At 44.5% G+C, this 19,826-nt stretch overlaps 1 protein-coding gene across 2 annotated transcripts in view; it reads right to left on the reverse strand.

Annotated features, from left to right (window-relative positions):
* NSDHL (NAD(P) dependent steroid dehydrogenase-like) overlaps nt 1–19,826 on the reverse strand; it is a 44,583-nt gene that overhangs the window by 18,971 nt on the left and 5,786 nt on the right. For both annotated transcript variants that reach the window (XM_051968813.1, XM_051968815.1), the window contains exons 2-3: nt 4,169–4,296; nt 563–721 (exon numbers count right to left, since the gene is read on the reverse strand). In XM_051968813.1, the coding sequence (XP_051824773.1) occupies nt 563–721; nt 4,169–4,249 (240 nt within the window). In that variant the 5' untranslated portion in view covers nt 4,250–4,296. The remainder of the gene's footprint in view (nt 1–562; nt 722–4,168; nt 4,297–19,826) is intronic.

Below are 19,826 nucleotides of genomic sequence, written 5' to 3' on the forward strand. Positions count from 1 at the left end.
GAAGGGAGGTACCGGAAACAGGCTCCAAGAAACAGTGGGAACAGTAGTAGGAACAGAAGAGGGGAGATAAGGAAATTAATCAGGGATGGAGCAGGGCAGCTCCTTGAACCTAGGATCGAGTTGGTTTCAGGTCTCAGGCGGGGTTAAAGCAGTGCTTTAAAGGGTGGTGACAGACCTGAGGCCAAAGGGCAGAGGTCACCTAGACAGAGTCAAAAAGGAGAAGCGGGCAGTTCCCCTTAGAGGTGACTGGCTTCAGTGCTAGGATCTCTATCGTGGCTCAATTGCTCACAAGAACCAAACTGGCTTTCAGACCCCTTGGGAACTTGCACCGAGAACAAAAAGGCCCTGGGAGATCATCAGCGCCAATGTGTCCCTGATCCTCTGACGCAGCAATGGACTGAACAAAACCTCAATTAAAAGGCTCAGTGCCATTCACAATTGAGGACCCGAATGGAAAAGCTCGATAGAAACTCAATGCTCAATTCAACAAGATCAGTCAGATAGCATCTCCCTGGCTCCTGAGGATCTGGGGCGGACAAGTGGAGGCTCACTGGCACGGTACCTTTTTATTGCAGAGGTCTCCCAGGAAAAACTTCACCTCGGGGTTCACGAACCCTTGCCGGATGTCGAAGACATTGACCGCGTAGCCTCTGGCCAGCAGCTGTTCAACCAAATGTTGGCCCAAAAACCCAGAGCCCCCGATCACAGTACATTTCTTGACCTGTGGACACAAAAAAAGCTCATGGAGAGAGACAGACGGGGATGACAGCGGACAGCAGCTGTGACATTGAGAACCACTGACCTCTCAGATGTGACTTGGGTTAGTGACCCTGGTGCCAATGGAAGGAGACTCAATTTTCCCTCTCACTAGAGGCACAGACGGGATCTGCATTGGTAGGGATTACAGATCTGATGATTCACTGAATTCAGCTCTGGTTGGCTCTGATGAATAAGAGATATGCCATGTTTCCCTGGCAGAATGCACACCCATGGGAGACAGCAGGCAGTTACTCTGAAAGCAGGTGAATTAGCTCTGACGATGACAGTGCCAACGCCAACAGAAGGAGGAAGACATTCTCATTCCTGATTTCGAATGCCTCCCCCGTTCTCCCTTCCTGTGCACCTTTATGCCAAAGGAAGCTGGCACTCCAACCAGAGGGTGCTCTTCCAAAAGGAATCAAGTAGAAAGCATGGTCTCAGTGGTAGCAGGGGTGGGCAAGGGATAGAACGGGCAACTTTGAACATGCCACTTGGCCTCTCTGTGCCTCAGTTTACTCATCTTCAGATGGAACAGTATTAACTGAGTCTAGCTCCTAAGATTTTAGGGTTAGGGTGAATATGGATCAATGAGTCAACAGTTGTTCGGTGTTCTGCTATCTATTCAGGTCAGGGGCTTTACTTTTTTTCTCCCCCGAACGCTGAAGAGCTGAGCTTATCGTATTAGCAAAGCACTCTATTGATTCCGTTTGGCTTGGGCAACATCAACAATTTGTCAGCTAAGTCCAACTCTGAGATTGTTGTCGCCGGCGGCTGTGTACGGGAGAGGAACTGCATTCGGAGAGCAAAGATTCTGACTATGGGAAGAAAGTGCAGAGAATAAAGCGTACCCCACTCCCCCAGCCTCACTTGCCTCCCAGGGGCATTTCTCCAAAGCCGCTTTCGAGACCATATCTACATTTCACTTCTTTATCGCATCCAATCCCTCGTTTCTTGATCTCGCAGCCAGCCAGCAAAGTCAGGGATTGGTAAAGGTTGGGGGAAGGGAGACTCAGACTTGAGATAAACTCCGCTCCCCACTCGAGAAACACCAGCTCCCAGTCACTTTGAGTAATGCTTTGATTCTCACCCCTATTTTGTCGCTTATCTCTGAACCGCACCCAACGCCTCTACACAAGAATTATTGACAGGCACCCCAGCCCTCTCCAGCACCAGAGCAAGTCTCAGGTTATCAACAGCACTGAGCTGATAGAAGGGCAGTGGGGAAGGATTGGGAGGGGAGAGCGAGTTGGCTTTGGTCGATATTCCCATGTAAGTCAATTTCAGATGGTCTTAGTCTCTCTTCTCCACTGGTCAAAGGGCTGGCTCTCTCACTCTTTCAAAGGGAAATCCCCTTTCTTGACATATCAGGTGCCATCTCAGCATATTAGATATATGAACCCTCTTTGCCATGCTACATTATGCTGGAATGTTTCATGATCATCACGCAGGGATTGAGACCTGATGCCAATGAAAAGTTTTCTGCTAACAGCCCAAATTCTCTTTTTATAATGGTATATAACGTGTCGAATATTACTGAACAGATAGGGATCCTAGCTGCGGTTTGGAAATCTGCATGCTCCAGAGAGAGACGCTCACAGGATTGGGATCTGAGCTGGAGACAAAATGGCAACTGTCCTCAAAGAGAATACTTTCAACTACGTAGCTACAAGTGGTCATGATGGCTACAGAACATCACCATTTGCCAGAGCCATGAAGGATGGAAAAGGGGACTAGGCTTACATGCTCGGAAAAAGCACTGGGGTTAGGAATGAGGAAAAAAAAAAACCACGCCTAGATTGAAAACAAAGCACGTGAGGTTCACAAATGGACTTCCCAGAGAAGCCAAGAACTCCATGTAGCTAAGGATTTTCGGAGACCCCCATATTTCTACAGTTTCATTCACGGCAGTACAGGCCTAGAGAGGAGAGAATGGACTCGGCAGTCTCCGGACATGCCTTCAGATCCCAGAGGCTCTGGTTCGGAACATCTCAGCATGACAGTCACATTCTTTTGCTCCTAAGGCTGGCTCAGCTCTGCCTAGACTGACCGACATGACTACGTCTTGGCCATCACGTACACAAAGTATTTTGCAAACACCAAAACACGATTGAAATGCCACCCTATGGTATTATTTCAGATGAATTCCCTCGATACCCCCTCCTTGGTGGAGGTCGGTTCTGCCCTCGTTCATCAGCTTCCCCGTTTCTTTGTATTATTGCCTCGAGGGATCTGGGAGTCAGTGACGCTATTGGTGAAAACGACCCACGGACCTGGAGTGGGAGCTCAAATCTGACACTCCCACAGCTGTGTTCCCTCGGCCAAGTCACTCTACATCTCCCAGCCTCAGTTTCTTTTTCTGATAGAATGAGGATAACAAACAGCATTGACCTCCCGAGATCAAATGAGACACTGTACAGAAAGGGCTTTGCCAACCTGAAAAACCCCACTTAAATGGCAGTTTTCATTATGATAACCAAGACTCCTTGAGTACAGGTTAGCTCTCTCCTCCTCGCTTCCACCAAAATCAAGGCTGATCTTGTCTAACTGGCTGCCATGATGAATGAATGATACATGCCTCTCCAAATGGGCCAGACGCTTATGGAATCCACTGCTCAGAGACACCATTACAACCAAATCCAACTAGGTAGCCAACAGTATGTTCGGGGTCATCATCACATCCTCTCCCGGAGATGTGTTTTATGCCCCCTTCCTCTAGTATCTCAATGGCTTCTAGTTCCAAGGCAACATGGCCGAATGCCACCTCGCTCGGGCGGGCCCAGCACTTAGTCAATTCTCCTGTCTGCCAGATGTGATCATTATTACATTTTTTCCCATTTCTCTCAATTCTTCTTATCAGTACCCTGAGCATTTGACTTCAGACTCAGGCAACGGTAATTTCCTGAACGGCTCTTTCTTCTTTTATTGACTCTCGGAACAGTATCAACTGGCACCAAGCTCATTTTCAGTTATCTTCCCGAACCATCTTTGTCTGGGCTGGGCTGCTTGCGCCAACCTCTCCTCACAGGCTTGCTGTGAGGAAAGGGCTTTTAAAATCAGAACTTTCATTTAACCCTGAAATTGCCTCTTCGGCTCTGTGCTCTAACTACAAATCCTCTTGGAAGTAGGCGGGTACAAGACTTAAAGAACACCACGGCCTGTCAGAACGACTCTTACAGTGACCTCACCTGACAATGTATCCACCATTCTGCCCTAGCAGACCCGCACCACTCTGCCAAGAAGAGGAAGAAGAGGGTGGTCTCTGTCATCATCTGATCTCCAGAACCAGTTATTCACAGTATGGTTTCATTTGAGCGGTCTTTTCATCTACGTGCCCGGGAGCTGGTTAACTGCTTTACCGTCCCTGGGTGTGTGGGTCAATGGCCTGCTGAGGTACCCCCCATCCCCTTACCTGCTGCTGGTCACTAATGTTTTCTGCCACTTGTTTTTCTTCAGGCTTGGGCACCATATGCTCACCAATTGTGCTCTCCATTTTCTGTTCAAATATTGGGTCCAGTCTGATGACCAACTTTTCTCTTCCTAAAGACAGACAGATGTAGAGACAGACATTGAAACGGTGACAACCCCGAGGCCTTCAAGCACCAGCTCCCTTGAGGTTCCTCAGACAGGCCTTGGGAGAGGGCCCGGAATATCTCTCAGGTCCTCCGAGAGGATGGCCGGCATGCTACGCGTTCCCTCCGCCCCCGACATACACAGACAGACAGACAATCAGACATGATCCTGGCTGCCCTCACAGACACCGCAGAGCCCTAACTGGACCTGGGAGAACACGCCATCTCATGCCAGATGAAGAACCTTGCCAGACGAGCACAACCCAGGAGACTTCTGCCTACACGTTCTCTTTTATGGGAAGTGCGAGGGCTACGCATCGGCCGGGAGAAACGCTGAAACCGCACTTGGTCGCCATCTCGCTCGAGGCAACGGGAGAGTCATTGGCCAACGGTAAGGAAGATCGGCTTTGCTCGAGAGATTCCCCCGAAACTGGCCAGAAGTCCACTCGGGCGTGCTATGGGTCCAAGCGAGTGACCCACTCATAATGACCCAGGTGGCTTCCATATCCTAGTACGGAAAATCTCTTAATTTGGGACTTAGCATCCCATACAAAACCGAGAGAACCGATCTGTCCACTGGAGGTCTCTCTCAAGTCAAATACACTGCCTTGCTAGGAGGTCACAGGAACAGCTCTTTCCCCCTGCTGGCTCAGGAGACACATTACGGAGATTCTAACGAAGGCTTTGGGAGACAGAGCTGAACAGGATCCTGGCCCTGCCACATGTCTGTTGTCTGTGACTCTGGGCAAGCCACTTCCTGTGTCTGGGCCTGTTTCTTCATTGAGGTTCTACTAGATGACCTCTGGTGTCCCTTCCAGCTCTAAAGCTGTACTGCCATGACCTTGGACACCATTCACAAATTCTAAATAGAGGGAGGCTTGTATGCACAGTGGGGGTGGGGATGGCGGTGGTAATAGTAGTAGTAGTAGTAGTGGTGGTGGTAGTGGGCCTGGGAAGTGCTAGCAACATAGAAAGGAACTGGTTTCTCCAGATTCTCTCCCTCTAGTCATTGGCTAAAGAACATTTTAGAAAAACTAATTACCCCTTCCTGCCAAAAATTGGAAATGTTAACATCTGGGAGGGAAAAAAAAAGGAATCGTGATCTCCAAAACTTTCCACGGAAGTTTTAGGAGGGAGGATAGTCACCCTGGGTAAACAGAGGCAAAGGATGACTTTAGTTTGACTAAAATCATCTACAGGCTATGAAAAGTGTTTTTTCCTATATTAGAAGTCCTTTGTCAGTAACCTTTGGGACTTAAACGTTTATTGATAGAAAGGCTAGCTAATCCTAACATCCTTGCCATCCACCCCCCACAAAAAAACACCCTTCTTTAAATCAGGATTTCATTAGTAGGGAACTGCTGCTAAGGCAACTCTCTCCCTCATGCCTGTAGACATCCCTAGCTACTCTATCTTTCATGTGCAAGAGAAGTTGCCAGGGCCCCCAATCTGTATGTAGCAGAAACAGGATTTGAGATCGGGATGTGTAGCCTTTGTTTCTGCAAGGTAGACCGCTGCCCATTTTACTACATTGACCCTTCCAACTCCTTCCAACTCCTTCCATGATCCGAAAAGCTCCCTAATCTGGAGATGGGAGGGTCCTCAGAGGCCATCTGTGCTACCCCCGGCCCTTCTTATTTTATAGTAACGTGCCCAAGGTTACAGAGATTACATGCCAGAGACAGGACTGAAGCCAAACTCTTGGTCCTTAAAGCCAGTCTACTAGGCCTCCCCACCATGTGACTTCAAGCTAGGCTCTTGGGAGCCAAAGGAGCTGACTCCCTTTTTTGCAGATCCTCCAGGATATATATACAAGAAGTAGGTGACAAGTTTGGGTCAAAGGATCAGGATCTGAGCTGATTTCTGATTTCACTGGTACTGAGGACTCTGGGATGAGGAAGCTCCCTTCAATGCAGCCAGTGCAGGGTGGCACCTTCTGAAATTGCCCGGGGCACACTGCAAAAGAAAGGTTATTTACTCAGGGTCACACAGCCAGAGGGTGTTAAAGATAGGGCTCAATTCCAGACCTTCCTGCCTTTAGGAAGATTCTCCTCTCACTATGCTAAGAATAAAAGCTAACTTAGTAGATTTAATGAAATGGCCAAGACTAGAAACAAATATTGGTTCCACAATCTGACTGCTTTCTGGGGGAGGCTAGGCGGTGTGTGGTGGGAAAAAGCGCCAGGTTTCAAGTAGGAAGGACCTGTATTCGAATTCCAGCTCTGCTCCTTATTACCTGAATGACTTTAGGTAACTCACTTCTACTTATATGGGCCTTGGTTTCATCATATCTGTGAACTTTTTTTTTTTTAATTAAAGGTTTGGCTAATTACATTTCAACATAATTTATTTCCTTGGTAATTCTCACATTTTAGTTTGTACATTTAAAAACCTGCATCTGAGAAAGAACTCCATAGGTTTCTTCAGACTGACTGCTCAAGGGGTTGGATCCACAACCAAAGTGAAGAAGCCTTTTCCTAGAGCAATGGTTCTCAAAAAGTGTGGCTCAAAGGATCCTGGGAGTTTCTGAAGCCCTTTCAGAGTGTCTACTAATTTAAAATTATTTTTTATTTCAAATATGGTAAATATCTAAAAATATAATCCTCATCAACAAAAAATCTTTGGGCAGATCTTCCAAGTATTTGATAATATAAATATAAATTATATATAAATATATATATATAATATAAAGGGATACTGAGAATACACATTGGAACCATCAGCCTAGAGTCTCTGTCAGGCCCCTTCCAACTCTGGCTTCTCTAAGCCTGGGCTCCTTCCTTTGTACCTTTACTCTCTCTGTACAAAAAAAGCACCCCCAACAGGCTGCTTCCCCTACTTTTACTTTACTCTCCCCTAAACTCTACTGCCAGACCGCTCTTTTCAGTATCTCTGGCTAATAAAAATTTTCCTTTGTTAAATGAAAAAAACTGTGGTCCCAGAGACATACTTTTTTTGGGGGCGGGGGGGGGGGGGAGAGGGGCATTAAGTGCTTTGTCTAGAGTCAAATTGCTAGGAAGTTTCTGATGTCACATTTGAATTCAGGTCCTTCTGCCTCCAGAGCTTCTGTTCAATCCCTATGTCACACAGTAGCCTTGAGAGCTATATTTTCTTTCTTTTTATTTTGCCAAATACATGAGGAAATAATTTTCAATATTCATTTTTGTAAAGAGAGCTGTACCTTCAAAAGGAATAGATCTTCTTTTAAAGATATCCCTGTCATAGGAGAAACAAAGACAGATAGAGACAGAGAGAGAACGAGAAAAGGAAAGAAACAAATGAAGAGAAAAAGTGAAACAGAGAAATAGAAATAAAGAGAAATGGAGAAATAAACAGAGAAAGAGAGAGAGAAATGGAGAAAGAAAAAGAGAAACAAAGAGAAATATATAGAGAAATGGAGAGAAAAAGTGAAACAGGGAGAGTAATGGAGAGAGAGAAATAGAAATGGAGGGAGAAATGAGAGAGAAAGAGAAGCAGAGAAAAAGAGAAATGGAGTGATAAAAAGAGAAACAGAGAAACAAAGAAAAAGAGAGAGACACAGAGAGAAAAAGTGAAACAGAAAGAAATGGAAATGGGGAGAGAAACAGAGAGAGCTCTAGAAAGAGAGTGGAATGTAAAAAAAAAAGAAAATGCAGAAAAGAGAAACAGAGAAATAGAAATGAAAAGAGAGAAAGAGATAAATGGAGAAAAACCACAAAGAGAAACAGAGAGGAAAATATATAGAGAAATGTAGGAAACAGAGAGAGAAATGGAGAGAAAAAGTGATACAGAGGGAGAGAAATGGAGAGAGAAACAGAAAAACAGAAAGAAATAGAAATGGAGAGAAAAACAGAGAAAGAGAAACAGGGAAAGAGAAAGACAAAGAGAAACAGAGAGAAATGGAGAGATAAAAAGAAATATACAGAGAAATGGAGGGAGAAACTGAAAGAGAGAGAGAGAGGGAGGAATGGAGGGAAGGAGGTAGAGAAAGCGAAATCTTCAGAGAGATAAAGAGAAATAGAGAAACCAAGAGAAAAAGAAACACACAGAGAGAGAAATGGAGAGAAAAAAAAGACACAGAAACAGAGAAAAAAGAGACAAACACACAGAGAAATGGAGAAAGAAAAACAGAAGCAAAAATAGATAAACAGAAATGGACAGAGAAAAAGAAACACAGAGAGAAATGGATAGAGAAAAAGAGAAACAGAGAAATGAAGAGAGAAAAAGTGAAATAGAGACAAATACACAGAGAAAAATGGAGAGAGAAAAAAGAGAAAGAGGGAAGCGGAGAGAAAAAAAAGAGAACAGAAAAAGAGAGAGAAAGAAACAGAGAAATAGAGGGAGAAACACACACACACACATAGACAGAGACAGAGATAGAGAGAAACAGACAGGGAAAGAGACATAGAGAAAGAGAGAAAAACTGAGGGGGGGGGAGAAATAGAGAAACCAAGAGAAAAAGAAACACAGAGAGAAATGGAGAGGAAAAAAAGAGAAACAGAGAAAGAGGGAGAAATAGAGAAAAAGAAATGGAGAGAGAAAAAGACACACAGAGAGAAACAGAGAAGAAACACATGAAGAGAAATATAGAAATAGAGAAATGGAGAGAAAAGGAGAAACAGAAAGAGAGAAAGAAAGAAATTCAGAGAGAAAAAAGAGAAACAGAAAAAGTGAAAGATACAGAGGAAGAGAAATAGAGAGAAACAGAGAGGGGGAGAGAGAAATAGAGAAACAGAAAGAGAGAGAAAAACAGAGAAAAAGTGAAAAAGAGAAACAGAAAAACAGAGAAATGGAGGGAAAAGAGAGAAAGAGACAGAAAGAGAGACATAGAGAAACAGAAAGAGAAATGGAGAAAAGAGAAATACACAGAGAGAAAAGAAGAGAAAAAAAGAGAGAAAAAGAGAGAAACAAAGAAAGAGGGAGAAATAGAGAAAGAAATGGAGAGAGAAAAAGAGACAGAGAGAAATGGAGAAGAAACACATGGAAAGAAATATAGAAACACAGAGAAATGGAGAGAAAAAGAAACACACAGAGAGAAATAGAGAGAGAAATGGAGAGAGAAACAGAAAAAAGAAAGAAATGCAGAGAGAAAAAAGAGAAATAGAAAAAATGAAACATACAGAAAAGGAGAAAAATGGATAGACACAGAGAAATAGAGAGAAAGAGAGAGGGAGAGAGAAATAGAGAAACAGAGAGAGAGAAACAGAAAAAGTGAAAGAGAAAAATGGAGAGAAACAAATGGAGAGAGAGAGAAACAGAAATGCAGAGAAAAAAAAAGAGAGAAACAGAGAACAAGTGAAACACACAAAGAGAGAGAGTGTGTTGTGTGTGTGTGTGTGTGTGTGTTGGGGTGGAGAGCGATGGAGAATGAAAAACCCAGAAATAGAGAAACACTGAGAAATGGAGAAAGAAAAAGAAACAGAGAAATGGAGAGACAAAGTGAAACAGAAAAATGGAGGGAGAAAGAAATACACAGAGAGAAAGTGAGAAAGAAAGAAATAGAGAAACGGAGAGAGAGAGACACAGAGAAAGAGAAATAGAGAAATCAAGAGAAAAAGAAACACACAGAGAGAAATGGAGAGGAAAAAAGAGAAAGAAAAAAGAGAGAAACAGAGAAATGAAGAGAGAAAAAATGAAACATAGAGATGGAGAGAGAAACAGAGAGAAACAGAAATGGAGAGAGAAAAAGACACACAGAAGTGGAGAGAGAAAAAAGAGAAACAAATTCAGAGAGAAACAGAGAGAAATGGAGATGGGGAGAGAGAGAGAGAGAGAGAAAGAGAGAGTTGGGGTTGACAGCGATGGAGAATGAAAAACACAGAAATAGAGAAACACTGAGAAATGGAGAAAGAAAAAAACAGAGAAATGGAGAGAAAAAGTGAAACAGGGAAACAAAGGGAAATAGAGAAATACACAGAAATAGAAAAATGGAGAGAGAAAAAAGAGAAACACAGAGAGAAATAGAAATGGAAAGAGAAACAAACAGAAAGAGAAAGAGAGAGAAATACAAAGAAAGAGAAACAGAAAGAAAGAAACAGAAAAATAGAGAAAACCGAAAGCCTTGGAGCTAGTCAGTCAGTCAGTCAACAAACATTTGTTAAGTGCCTACTGTGAGCTAGTTAGATCAAGGCTGAAGTTCTGCCCCTAACACATACTGGCTGTGTGACCCTGGGCAAATAATTTCTCCCCTGAACCCTCTAGGCCAGAGGTGTCAAATCTGCCAAATGCTACCAGCCTACAGTGAGTGAGTCTTCTGTGTGGTTTGGTGGGCCCATATTTTTTGAGTTTGAGCTATGGCTCTAAATTGCAGTGAAGATGCTGATCTGCATTGGGAAAAGGTGTTCCCCTTCCTGGGAGTTGTCTATATCAATAAAAGGGCCAGACTCTAACTCTATCTTATTTGTTCTTTTTTTTTTTTTTTTTTTTAAACAAGGCAATTGGGGTTAGGTGGCTTGCCTCAGTTCACACAGTAAGTGTGTGTCTGAGTCTGCACTTGAACTCAGGTCCTCCCTGCCTTCGGGGCCAGTGCTCCACTGTGCCACCTAGCCACCCCATCTTATTTATTTGTATTTGAAACAGAAGAGTAAAATTCTTATGATATATGATAGTGTTAATGTTATATTGTATAATTCCATATAATAGGTATTTTTGGTTTATATATTATAATGATCACAAACCCATCAAAATATGAAATATTGGGGTATAGACACATGCAGTAAACTATGCTGGAATTTCAAAAATCAAGTGTGACAGTTCCACCAGGGAAGTTTAATACTTGTGTTTTTTACCCACCATGCATAAGGACTAACAGAATAAGAACCTAAGTATGGCAATGGCAGCCATGAAGTGAAATGTGAAGAGAGCTGGAAGAAGGCCTTTGGCGCACCGGACAGGTCCTCTTCCTAAGGCACTTATGGGAAGACAGGGACAAGAATCCCATAGGATAGGAAGGCATGGCTCAGTTACAATCTGCATTGGAGCATGGAGTGCCCAGAGCCATAATTGGGAATCTTTTTTGCACACAAGCACTGTACACTCTACCCGGGGCAAACGATGCCCTCGGTTGGGGCGTGGCAGGGTGAGGAGCAGGGAAGGCCAAGAAAATCAGCCTAGTCTACACTTCTATTTTAACTACTTAACTAATTCTTTGCCAGCTTCTGTATAGCTGAAGTGATCTCAAAATTTGGCACCCTGGGACGAGGACTAGGTTGCCCCAACTTGGTCGTGGCTCTTAGAGCGACATGGTAACGACACATCTGGGATACTTGGAAAAGCCACCGTGGGACTTTTTTATCCATTAACAAAGAATGTTTCTTTTAGCCAAAGCTCGGATTCTTTGATATAAGACACAAACCGTGAAATCCTTTCTGTGTGGGAGAGCGCAGTGCTGAAATTCTGATGCCAATAGGAAAATGGGAGTGAATAGATGAGCTTTAGACACAAACATTTTAGAAGTGGGTCTGTCGTGAAACATCAGGTCAGTACGTTGTTCGAAGTACTACCGAGGGTACATTGCCACGCTGCCCCCATCCCTCCCAGAATATCTGACCATATCTAAGAACTGCCCATATCCCACCGAGTGTACCTAGTGCTCCCAACTTGCACTGGCCCAGAGGGGAAGGCATCGACCAGGTGATTACTTAACCATTGCATCAAAACACATCCCAGACAGTCCGGCCCTGCTAGTGAGAGCCCTGAGAACCCAAATTTCCCAATAAAATGACCCACTTGAAGCCCAACAGGCAAATCTACCATCTTAACCACTTCCTGAAATCAGCTTCCCCCTCCCCCAAGTCCAAAAGACTGCAGCTGGCCTTGGGACTAGGGAGACCGACGGCCTTCCACCTACATGATGTAATGCCCTCGTTTAGCGATAGAGGCCTCAGGGTCAGAACAACATAGGCCATAATTCTATGGACGACCTCCACCACTCAAACACAAAGACAGCATTGAAATTTGTGGCTTACATTTGTTTGGGGTCCAGACCTTTGATTTTTATCATTCTATAGAGACTTTCCAATGTGGAAACTTCTTTTCTTGATGCAAACTGGCAAGCAGATTGCTCGCAAGTTACAGTCTTAAAGAGACACCCAGTGACCCATCCTGAATTCAAGTAACGGCGACCAGGATGTACGCAAGGGCTTCCCCATTCCAAGGCCAGACAAGCCCATTCACTGTACCATGATATATGTCTAAATACCACATGCTTCACTTTAATATTTCAAGGGTCTCGGCACCTCTGAAAAACCTTGTGTCCCAAATTTGTCTCCCTCCTTTTCCCCCGGCTCCTCCCCAGACAGCTTATTAACTGTTCTCTGAGAGTGACCTTCGTCGTGCTGTGGCCCACCAGGTGCGGAGCCTCTGACCCTAACAAGGGTGGTCTCAGGAACCCACGGACACACTCAGAGTTACTGTGAGCACAGAGACACAACATACCCGGCGCACACACACCACAATATGAAGCCCCCTCGAAGGGCAGCATCTGCCACACCTTATCTCCCATTCCCCAACTCTTGTTGACGCGACCTTTGAGAACTGAGACTATGAGAAGGTATAGGAGGAGGAGGAGATTGGATAGCACACGTATATTTTTTAAAAACATTTAAAAGGCACGCCTCCAACACAATATTCCTGAAGCAGAAAATCCATTCAGCCAGGCTCACATTCATTTCATTGAAATGGCAAAAGGAGGCAAGTCCACCCTCTTTTGATTAGGTCAAGTAGATCTCAATCAAGCTATTAATACATTATTATCACCATCATCATCATCACCATCATCATTATTATCACCATCATTATTACCATTATTAGACCCAAGATTTGTGATTTAACTAGTAGAGGAACTCCCTCTACTTCTTGACTAGCAACCACCAAGGAACATAGAGCCTTTGGGAATAGTACAGAGGACTGGCTTGTCCATAGTTGCTCACACAGCTCGTATAGATCAGAGGCAAGAAGTCTGGCCAACTCTTAGGCTGCCTCTCAATTGTGTGTGTGTGTGTGTGCTCCCGCGCCCGCGCATTTGCTGAGGCAATTGGGGTTAAGTGACTTGCCCAAGGTTATATAGCTAGGCAGTATTAAGTGTCTAAGGCAGAACCAAGTCAGATCCTTCCGACTTTGGAGTCTGTGCTCTATCCACTGATCCATCTAACTGCCCCTACTGCCTCTCAATTCTTTAAAATAGTTAGAAACTCCCTGCTTGAATAGAAACTGCCTGACCAGCACTGGATCTCCAGCCTCCTTTTTGATGTTATCTCTTAAGTTCACAAAACTGAAGCCTGTTCCATTTAGAACAGTGCACATTCATTCACATAGGACAGCTAGATGGTGTTAGACCTGCAGTTAAGAAGTCCTGAATTCAAAGCTGGCCTCCTGACATGTACTAGCTGATCCTGGGCAAGGCACTTAACTAACTCCTGCCTCAGTTTTCTCATCTGTAAAAGGTATCTGTCACTAGGTTGTATAAGGATCAAATGAACTAATATATACAGATCTCCAGGTGCTATATTGTTGTTATTCTTGTCAAGTCATTTCGGTTGTGTCCAACTCTTCACGACCCATTTGAGGCTTTCTAGGCAAAGCTACTGGAGTGGTTTGTCATTTCCTTCTCTAGCTCATTTTATCTTATTTATTTATTTTTAAATAACAGCTTTGTATTTTCAAAATATATGCATGGATAATTTTCAACATTTACCCTTGCAAAACGTGTGTTCCAAATTTTTCTCTCTCCTTTCCCCCCACTTTCCCTAGGTGGCAAGTAATCCAATACAGGTTAAACAGGTGTAATTCTACACATATTTCCACATTTATCGTGTCTAACCCATTTTACAGATGAGGAAACAGAGGCAAAGCTAGTAAGTGTATGAAACTGGATTTGAACTCATAAAGATGAGTGTTCCTGATTCTAAGTCCAGGGCTCTATTCATGGCCCCACCCAGCTGCCCCAAAGTACTACATAAGTGCCAGCAATTATTTGATGTTTCTCAGAGCGGGCCGATAGCGCTCCGTAACACTGGACTTGGAGCCAGAGCGTGTTCGAATCCAGGCTCTACCACTTACTGTCTGTGTGTCCCTGGGTAAGTCACTTAATCTTTCTGGGCCTCAGTTACTTCATTTGTCAAAATGGAAAGAGGAGAGGAAGGGTTGGACCCAATGGCCTCTGAAGCCTTCTGGCTCGAAATCGAAGTCCCTGGGATCTTGGGACCCATCTGGGAATGCTATATGTAAGACCTGGGTCTTCTTGAAATGCCTTTTTCTGGGGGCTTCTCGGTCTCCAGAAACTGGCTGTGGTGCACACAGACTAAGGGATATTGGGGTGATGGGGACTGAGGTGAGGGAATACCAGCAACACAAGAAGCTTAAGTAGAGAAAAACTGATTTCCCCCAGTCTTCTAAGGCCTAAGATTTTAAAATTTTAAGTGACTTTTTCCCTTAATGAAAAGAATTATAGGGGAAAAGCTGAAATTTATTCAAGCCCCTCTCCCTAGTCACAGTAGCCCATAAATGGAATATTTGTGAGAAAAGAAGAAAGGAGATTCCCCAAACCTCACCACAAAGCTCTGCAAGGGAGGCCCAGCACCCTCAATCAACTAAGGCCCAGAATGAGGTTAGCTTGACCAGAGACACCCAAAGCTAATTCCGAAGCTGCTGTTGGGCTCAGTTTGCCATCTGATCCTTAGACCTACTTTTCATGATGAACCGGAGGAAAACAAAGGCAGTCGGGGAAACAATAGAAATAGCCAAGTTTGGCGCTTTCTTTCTCTCAAGTGACCCAAACCAGCCGGTTACCCCATTTTGCCAATGGCTATCCTTAATGAAGGCCCCAGAGACGAGCCTCGGTTTCCGGGAACCGGTCTTCCCCCCTTGAGTTCACCAAGAACTCAACGCAACAAACACAATGCAACAATATTTTCAACCTTGACAGTCAGCTGCTGATATTGCAAGTCGAGAAGTCCCTGAAGAATACAAAGTACCCGAAGTTAGTTACAAAGGTAGCGGCCACCAGAGAACAGCTAGTTTCATCCCAGACAAAAGACAGCTAGCCCCTGGATAAGCAAACAAAGTATTCTTTTTCCAATGCCAAACACTACTGCATATTCTTCAAAGTTACCAAGTCCCACTGAGCAAGGAAAAGATTACCAACTTCAAGAACGTTATCTCTAAGCCAGGTAGTTCTCAGCATTCCCCTCGCTCCCCGCAACCCCAGTAGGGAAAAATAGCACACTGGAACTCCCTACTATTCTCTCATCCTAATTTGTAGCAAGCTGATATCGGGCTCAAACTGAACATTATGGGCAGCCTTGGGAGTGGAAAAAAAGGGACAAAAGGGAGGGTGGGAGGACGGAAGGAAGGGGAGCTTTCATCAGTTTGCAAATTGGGAAGGGGGCTCATGCTTTCCAGTCAATTCCATTTGCTGCCCACCTTCTCCGCTTAGTAAGGGGGGAGGGAGGGCTTTTTTGCCTTCCAGATTACTACTTCTTGTTCTTTTTTTTTTTTTTTTTTTTGGCTGTGTTTCTGTGTCTTTGGAGAGACAGTGGTCAGTTTAAAAGGAAAGGAGGGGAGAGAATCCCACCCCTTCTTCTCACCACAGATCTACCCGGGGAAATTGAGACCCGGATACCCAAGGTTTATGGCTACTAGTCTTGTCTGCCAACAGAAACAAGCCCTCCAGCCTGAAGGCAGCAAGTAAACACATTTACTGATCAAGAGGGACCTCAAAGGAGTTGAGTGAGCTCCCACTCCCCAAAGAAAAGATTTCTCTTTTACATTTCGGCAAAGTTCCTCTCATCTGCCCTGTGCAAATACAGACAGGAAAAGCCTTTTGTGAGAGAAGCAAAAAAAAAAAAAAATCAAAATACATCAGGAGTGTTTTCCTACACAGGCTGCTGGGAAGAGGTAACCGGGACCCTTCCTTGCATCTTGGAGTGGAGAATCAACTTCTGTCCAAGATGTAAAGAATGTCCCAAACAGTGACTCCCCTCGCCACCGAGTTCTTTCAAAAGCCCACCACCAGTGGCCCCGCACAGCTCCTGTGAAAGGCCTCTCAAGGGGTGATACAGCTGGGAAGAAGCAAGGAGAGAGAGAAGAGCAGCTTTTTTTCTGTGCACATACTAATTGGCATAGTTGGTACATTTCTTTGAGAAGCTGCTGCAAAGCAGGAGTCCTGGGAAAAACAAAATGAAGGCCTTTCTCTCCAAATTCAAATGCAGAACACGTAACAGAAAAACTTCCCCAATTAGTATTAATGATGCAAATAACGAGGCGTTTGCTTTTTTGCAAAGCTGCCTCTCCACTGTTACCTAAGAAACCCGGCTTGAGCTGGTCCCTATTCTCACGTGCGTCAGCTTGAGCCAATACGAAAACATACCATTTTTTATACAGAAATCAGCAAAATGGAATATTTTCAACATGGCTCCCGGGGGAGCTTGTTTCTCGGAAATTAAAATGGGGGATACCGTACAGACAGGTCCAAGGGTATATTAAAATAATGACATCTTCAAGAAACGCAGGATTTACATTAGAACAGCAAAGGAGAAACCAGAAATGAAGTAAACTAGCCGAGGAAACTGAGGTGTGGAGGGTTGGAGTGATTTGGTGCAGGAACACAGCTGGTCGGTGACGGAGCTGGCATGGCAACCTAGATCTTCCCTGCCTGCCAAGCCACTGCTCTGGCCATTATACAGATCACCTTCCTTCCTTCCCTCAACAATCCAAAAACCACAAAGCTAGCCAAAACACTCCTTGCTTTCAAAGGCTCAGAGATTTCAAGATCTCCTAGATCCTCTAATCCTGTGCTTCTTAACTTGGGGAGGGGGAATGCAGCTTACTTCTGAAATAGTTCAATAACTGGTTTTCAACAAAATGATTCCCTTTATGATCAATCCTACGGCATTCAAATAGACTTCATCACACTGCCACAGAGCTCCATGACACAGCCGGAGTAAAGAACCCCAACTCTAGTCCAACCCACTTAATCTTCCAGATGAGGAGACTGCACCCCAGACAGGTAAAGTGATGGGCCCGGGTCACAGGAACAACAGGTAACAGAGCTGGGATTTAAATCCAGGTCCCTGATTCCAAATCTGGTACCTCCTCCACTGTACTGTGTATGGTTGGTCTCATCTGGGCCCTCCAGCCAGGGCAGCCTGATGAGTAAAGTACCCAAAGGTTCCCCCTCCCCATTCCCCTTAGGAGGCGGGCCCACAACAGTGGGGTGTCAGGAGACAGCCTGTATTCCTTCTAAGATAATCTGATTTTGCCTCTGATTTTTTGGGGGGGACCATTTCTTCCAGCATTTCTTTGTTTTCTTTCCCGTCATCCCACCCCCGCCCCCACCCTCGGCAACCTGACTTTCGTTCAGGTTGCTCCATTGAAGTGGGTGTAGTGCCTCTTCCCAGCTCTGTGACCCCGGGCAAATGACTTCTCCCCTCTGGGTAAAAATTTCCTCATCTGTAAAATGGGGATAATAATGCTGACATTCACTTACCTCACAAGGCTGGTGTGAGAAAACAGAAGTCAACATAGAAATGTGAGTAACGGTTATTACTACTCACCTAAGATCACTCACCTGTAACCACCTACAGCTCCGGACGGCAGTTGGATGTTCCCTTTTGGGTCTTTGCCACAGCTTCTTAAAGCAAGCCCACGAGCATCATGTTTGCTTGGGTTTCTTATGTTTTCTTTTGAATATATTTTTCTATTTCCCTAAATATCCTTTTATGATCTTGGTGGATTTCTTTTCTATTTCCCTCTCCCTTCCTCCCCACTGAGGATTCACTTCAACCCACTGATCATTTATTAAGCTTTGCTTTTTATGTAAGACGCAATGCTGGGTCTCAGGTTACAAAAATGAAAGATGCGAGTGTCCCTGTTTTTCAGGAGCTTACAATTCAGTGATCTGGGGGGACGGGGGCACAGAATGGGAAGAATGCAACTACGTCAATAAATACAAGTCAGAATGAGGAAGATACAAAGGTATCAACCGACATGAGTGACTGGAGAGATTTCCATCTTCCAAGATTTGATCCCAGACTTTCCATTAAAATTTTTTTTTTTTGTTTTTGCACAACAGTATTTATTGAAGGTCATATCATTGAACCTGTCAGCAATTCATCATAAAACTAATACATGTCTTGAGAGAAGATAGCATGAAATATTAAGGATTAGAATGTAGCATTAGTATAGAAAATTGGCAGAGGGAAGAGAGGGAGGAGGTAGAAGAAGGAATAAAAAAAAAAAGGAAACAGAAAACCCTTTCTTTGGGAAGATTATAAATTAGTTCAACGTTTTGGGATGAGGAACCTAGGAGACCATAAGATGGGAGAATTGGACTTGGAGGTCAAGTCCCCACCCCCTCATTTGACAGAGGAAGAAAATGAGACCCAGAGAGGGGGAGGGGCTGCTGAAGGTCGCAGCTAGAAGGCCAGCAAGATGACAAAAATCACAGCATATAATCCAGTTCAAATCTTGTGAAAGCAAAGGCTATACAGCCCCTGATTTATCAACCCCGTTTCCAAATGACCCACATAGAAAAAGAGCATTACTAGCTGCCTCCTACTCTGGCCCTCTCCCCTCCCCCTGCAAGTGTCTACTCCGGTTGCCATGGGAACCAGAAAAACCTTGGCGTTTTCGGAGGCCCTGTGGGGTTCCAAGGGCCTTTTTTCCCCAACAGAATCTATGGCTCTGCCTGGTCACAGCTCGACTTCCCGCCCCACCCCACCCGATAAAGGGGACCCAATCCAGACCCGGTTGGGTCCGTGGTGATAATCTAATCCCAGATCCCCCCCACCCAGACCCTTCCAATTTATTGGATGTCCCTTCCAGTCTCACTCCTGTCATACTCCTTATACCCAGCTCTCCTAGGTCCCCTAGTTTTTATGGGCAAGATCTCACCATAGCTGGGGGGGGGAGAGATTGCTTGGGGGGCGCTTCAGTTATTAAGATCTACCATCCACATCCGTTAATCAGCCCATCTGATTCTCACAATTCTATTCACTGCAGACATTAATTCTGACGTTGCTATTATTACAGGACCAGAGGACTCTGGACATTGAGCTAGGAAGGCGATGGGGGTCTAGCACATGCTCTTCATGTTCTAGGTGGGCAAACTGAGACCCAGAGAGGTTACTGAGGTTTTACTGAGGGTCTGGGAAGTGGGATTTGAGGGGGGAGGTGTCAAGCAATCACCAAGCATTTATCAGTGCGCCAGGTACTAGAATTACAAATACAAAGAACAAACCAATTTCTAAAATCATCTAATCCCAGAGGGGGCCAAACCAGTTTATGGCACTCTCCAGTGTGGCCTGAACCAGATTCAAATGTCATTGGGAAATATTTCACAAAATAAACAACAATACAATAAAGCAGAGATGACATTACATTTTAAAACTAAGTCAATATGTGGCCCCCAGGGGATCCTTCTGTAAGGATTAGGATCCAAGGGATGGTCTTCCTTTTACAGATGAGGAAAATCGAGGCACAGAAAAAAAGCAGAGCCAGCTGCCTGTGGTCCTGCAGTTA

The sequence above is a fragment of the Antechinus flavipes genome, chromosome X (assembly GCF_016432865.1).
Source record: "Antechinus flavipes isolate AdamAnt ecotype Samford, QLD, Australia chromosome X, AdamAnt_v2, whole genome shotgun sequence".
Taxonomy (NCBI): Eukaryota; Metazoa; Chordata; class Mammalia; order Dasyuromorphia; family Dasyuridae; genus Antechinus; species Antechinus flavipes.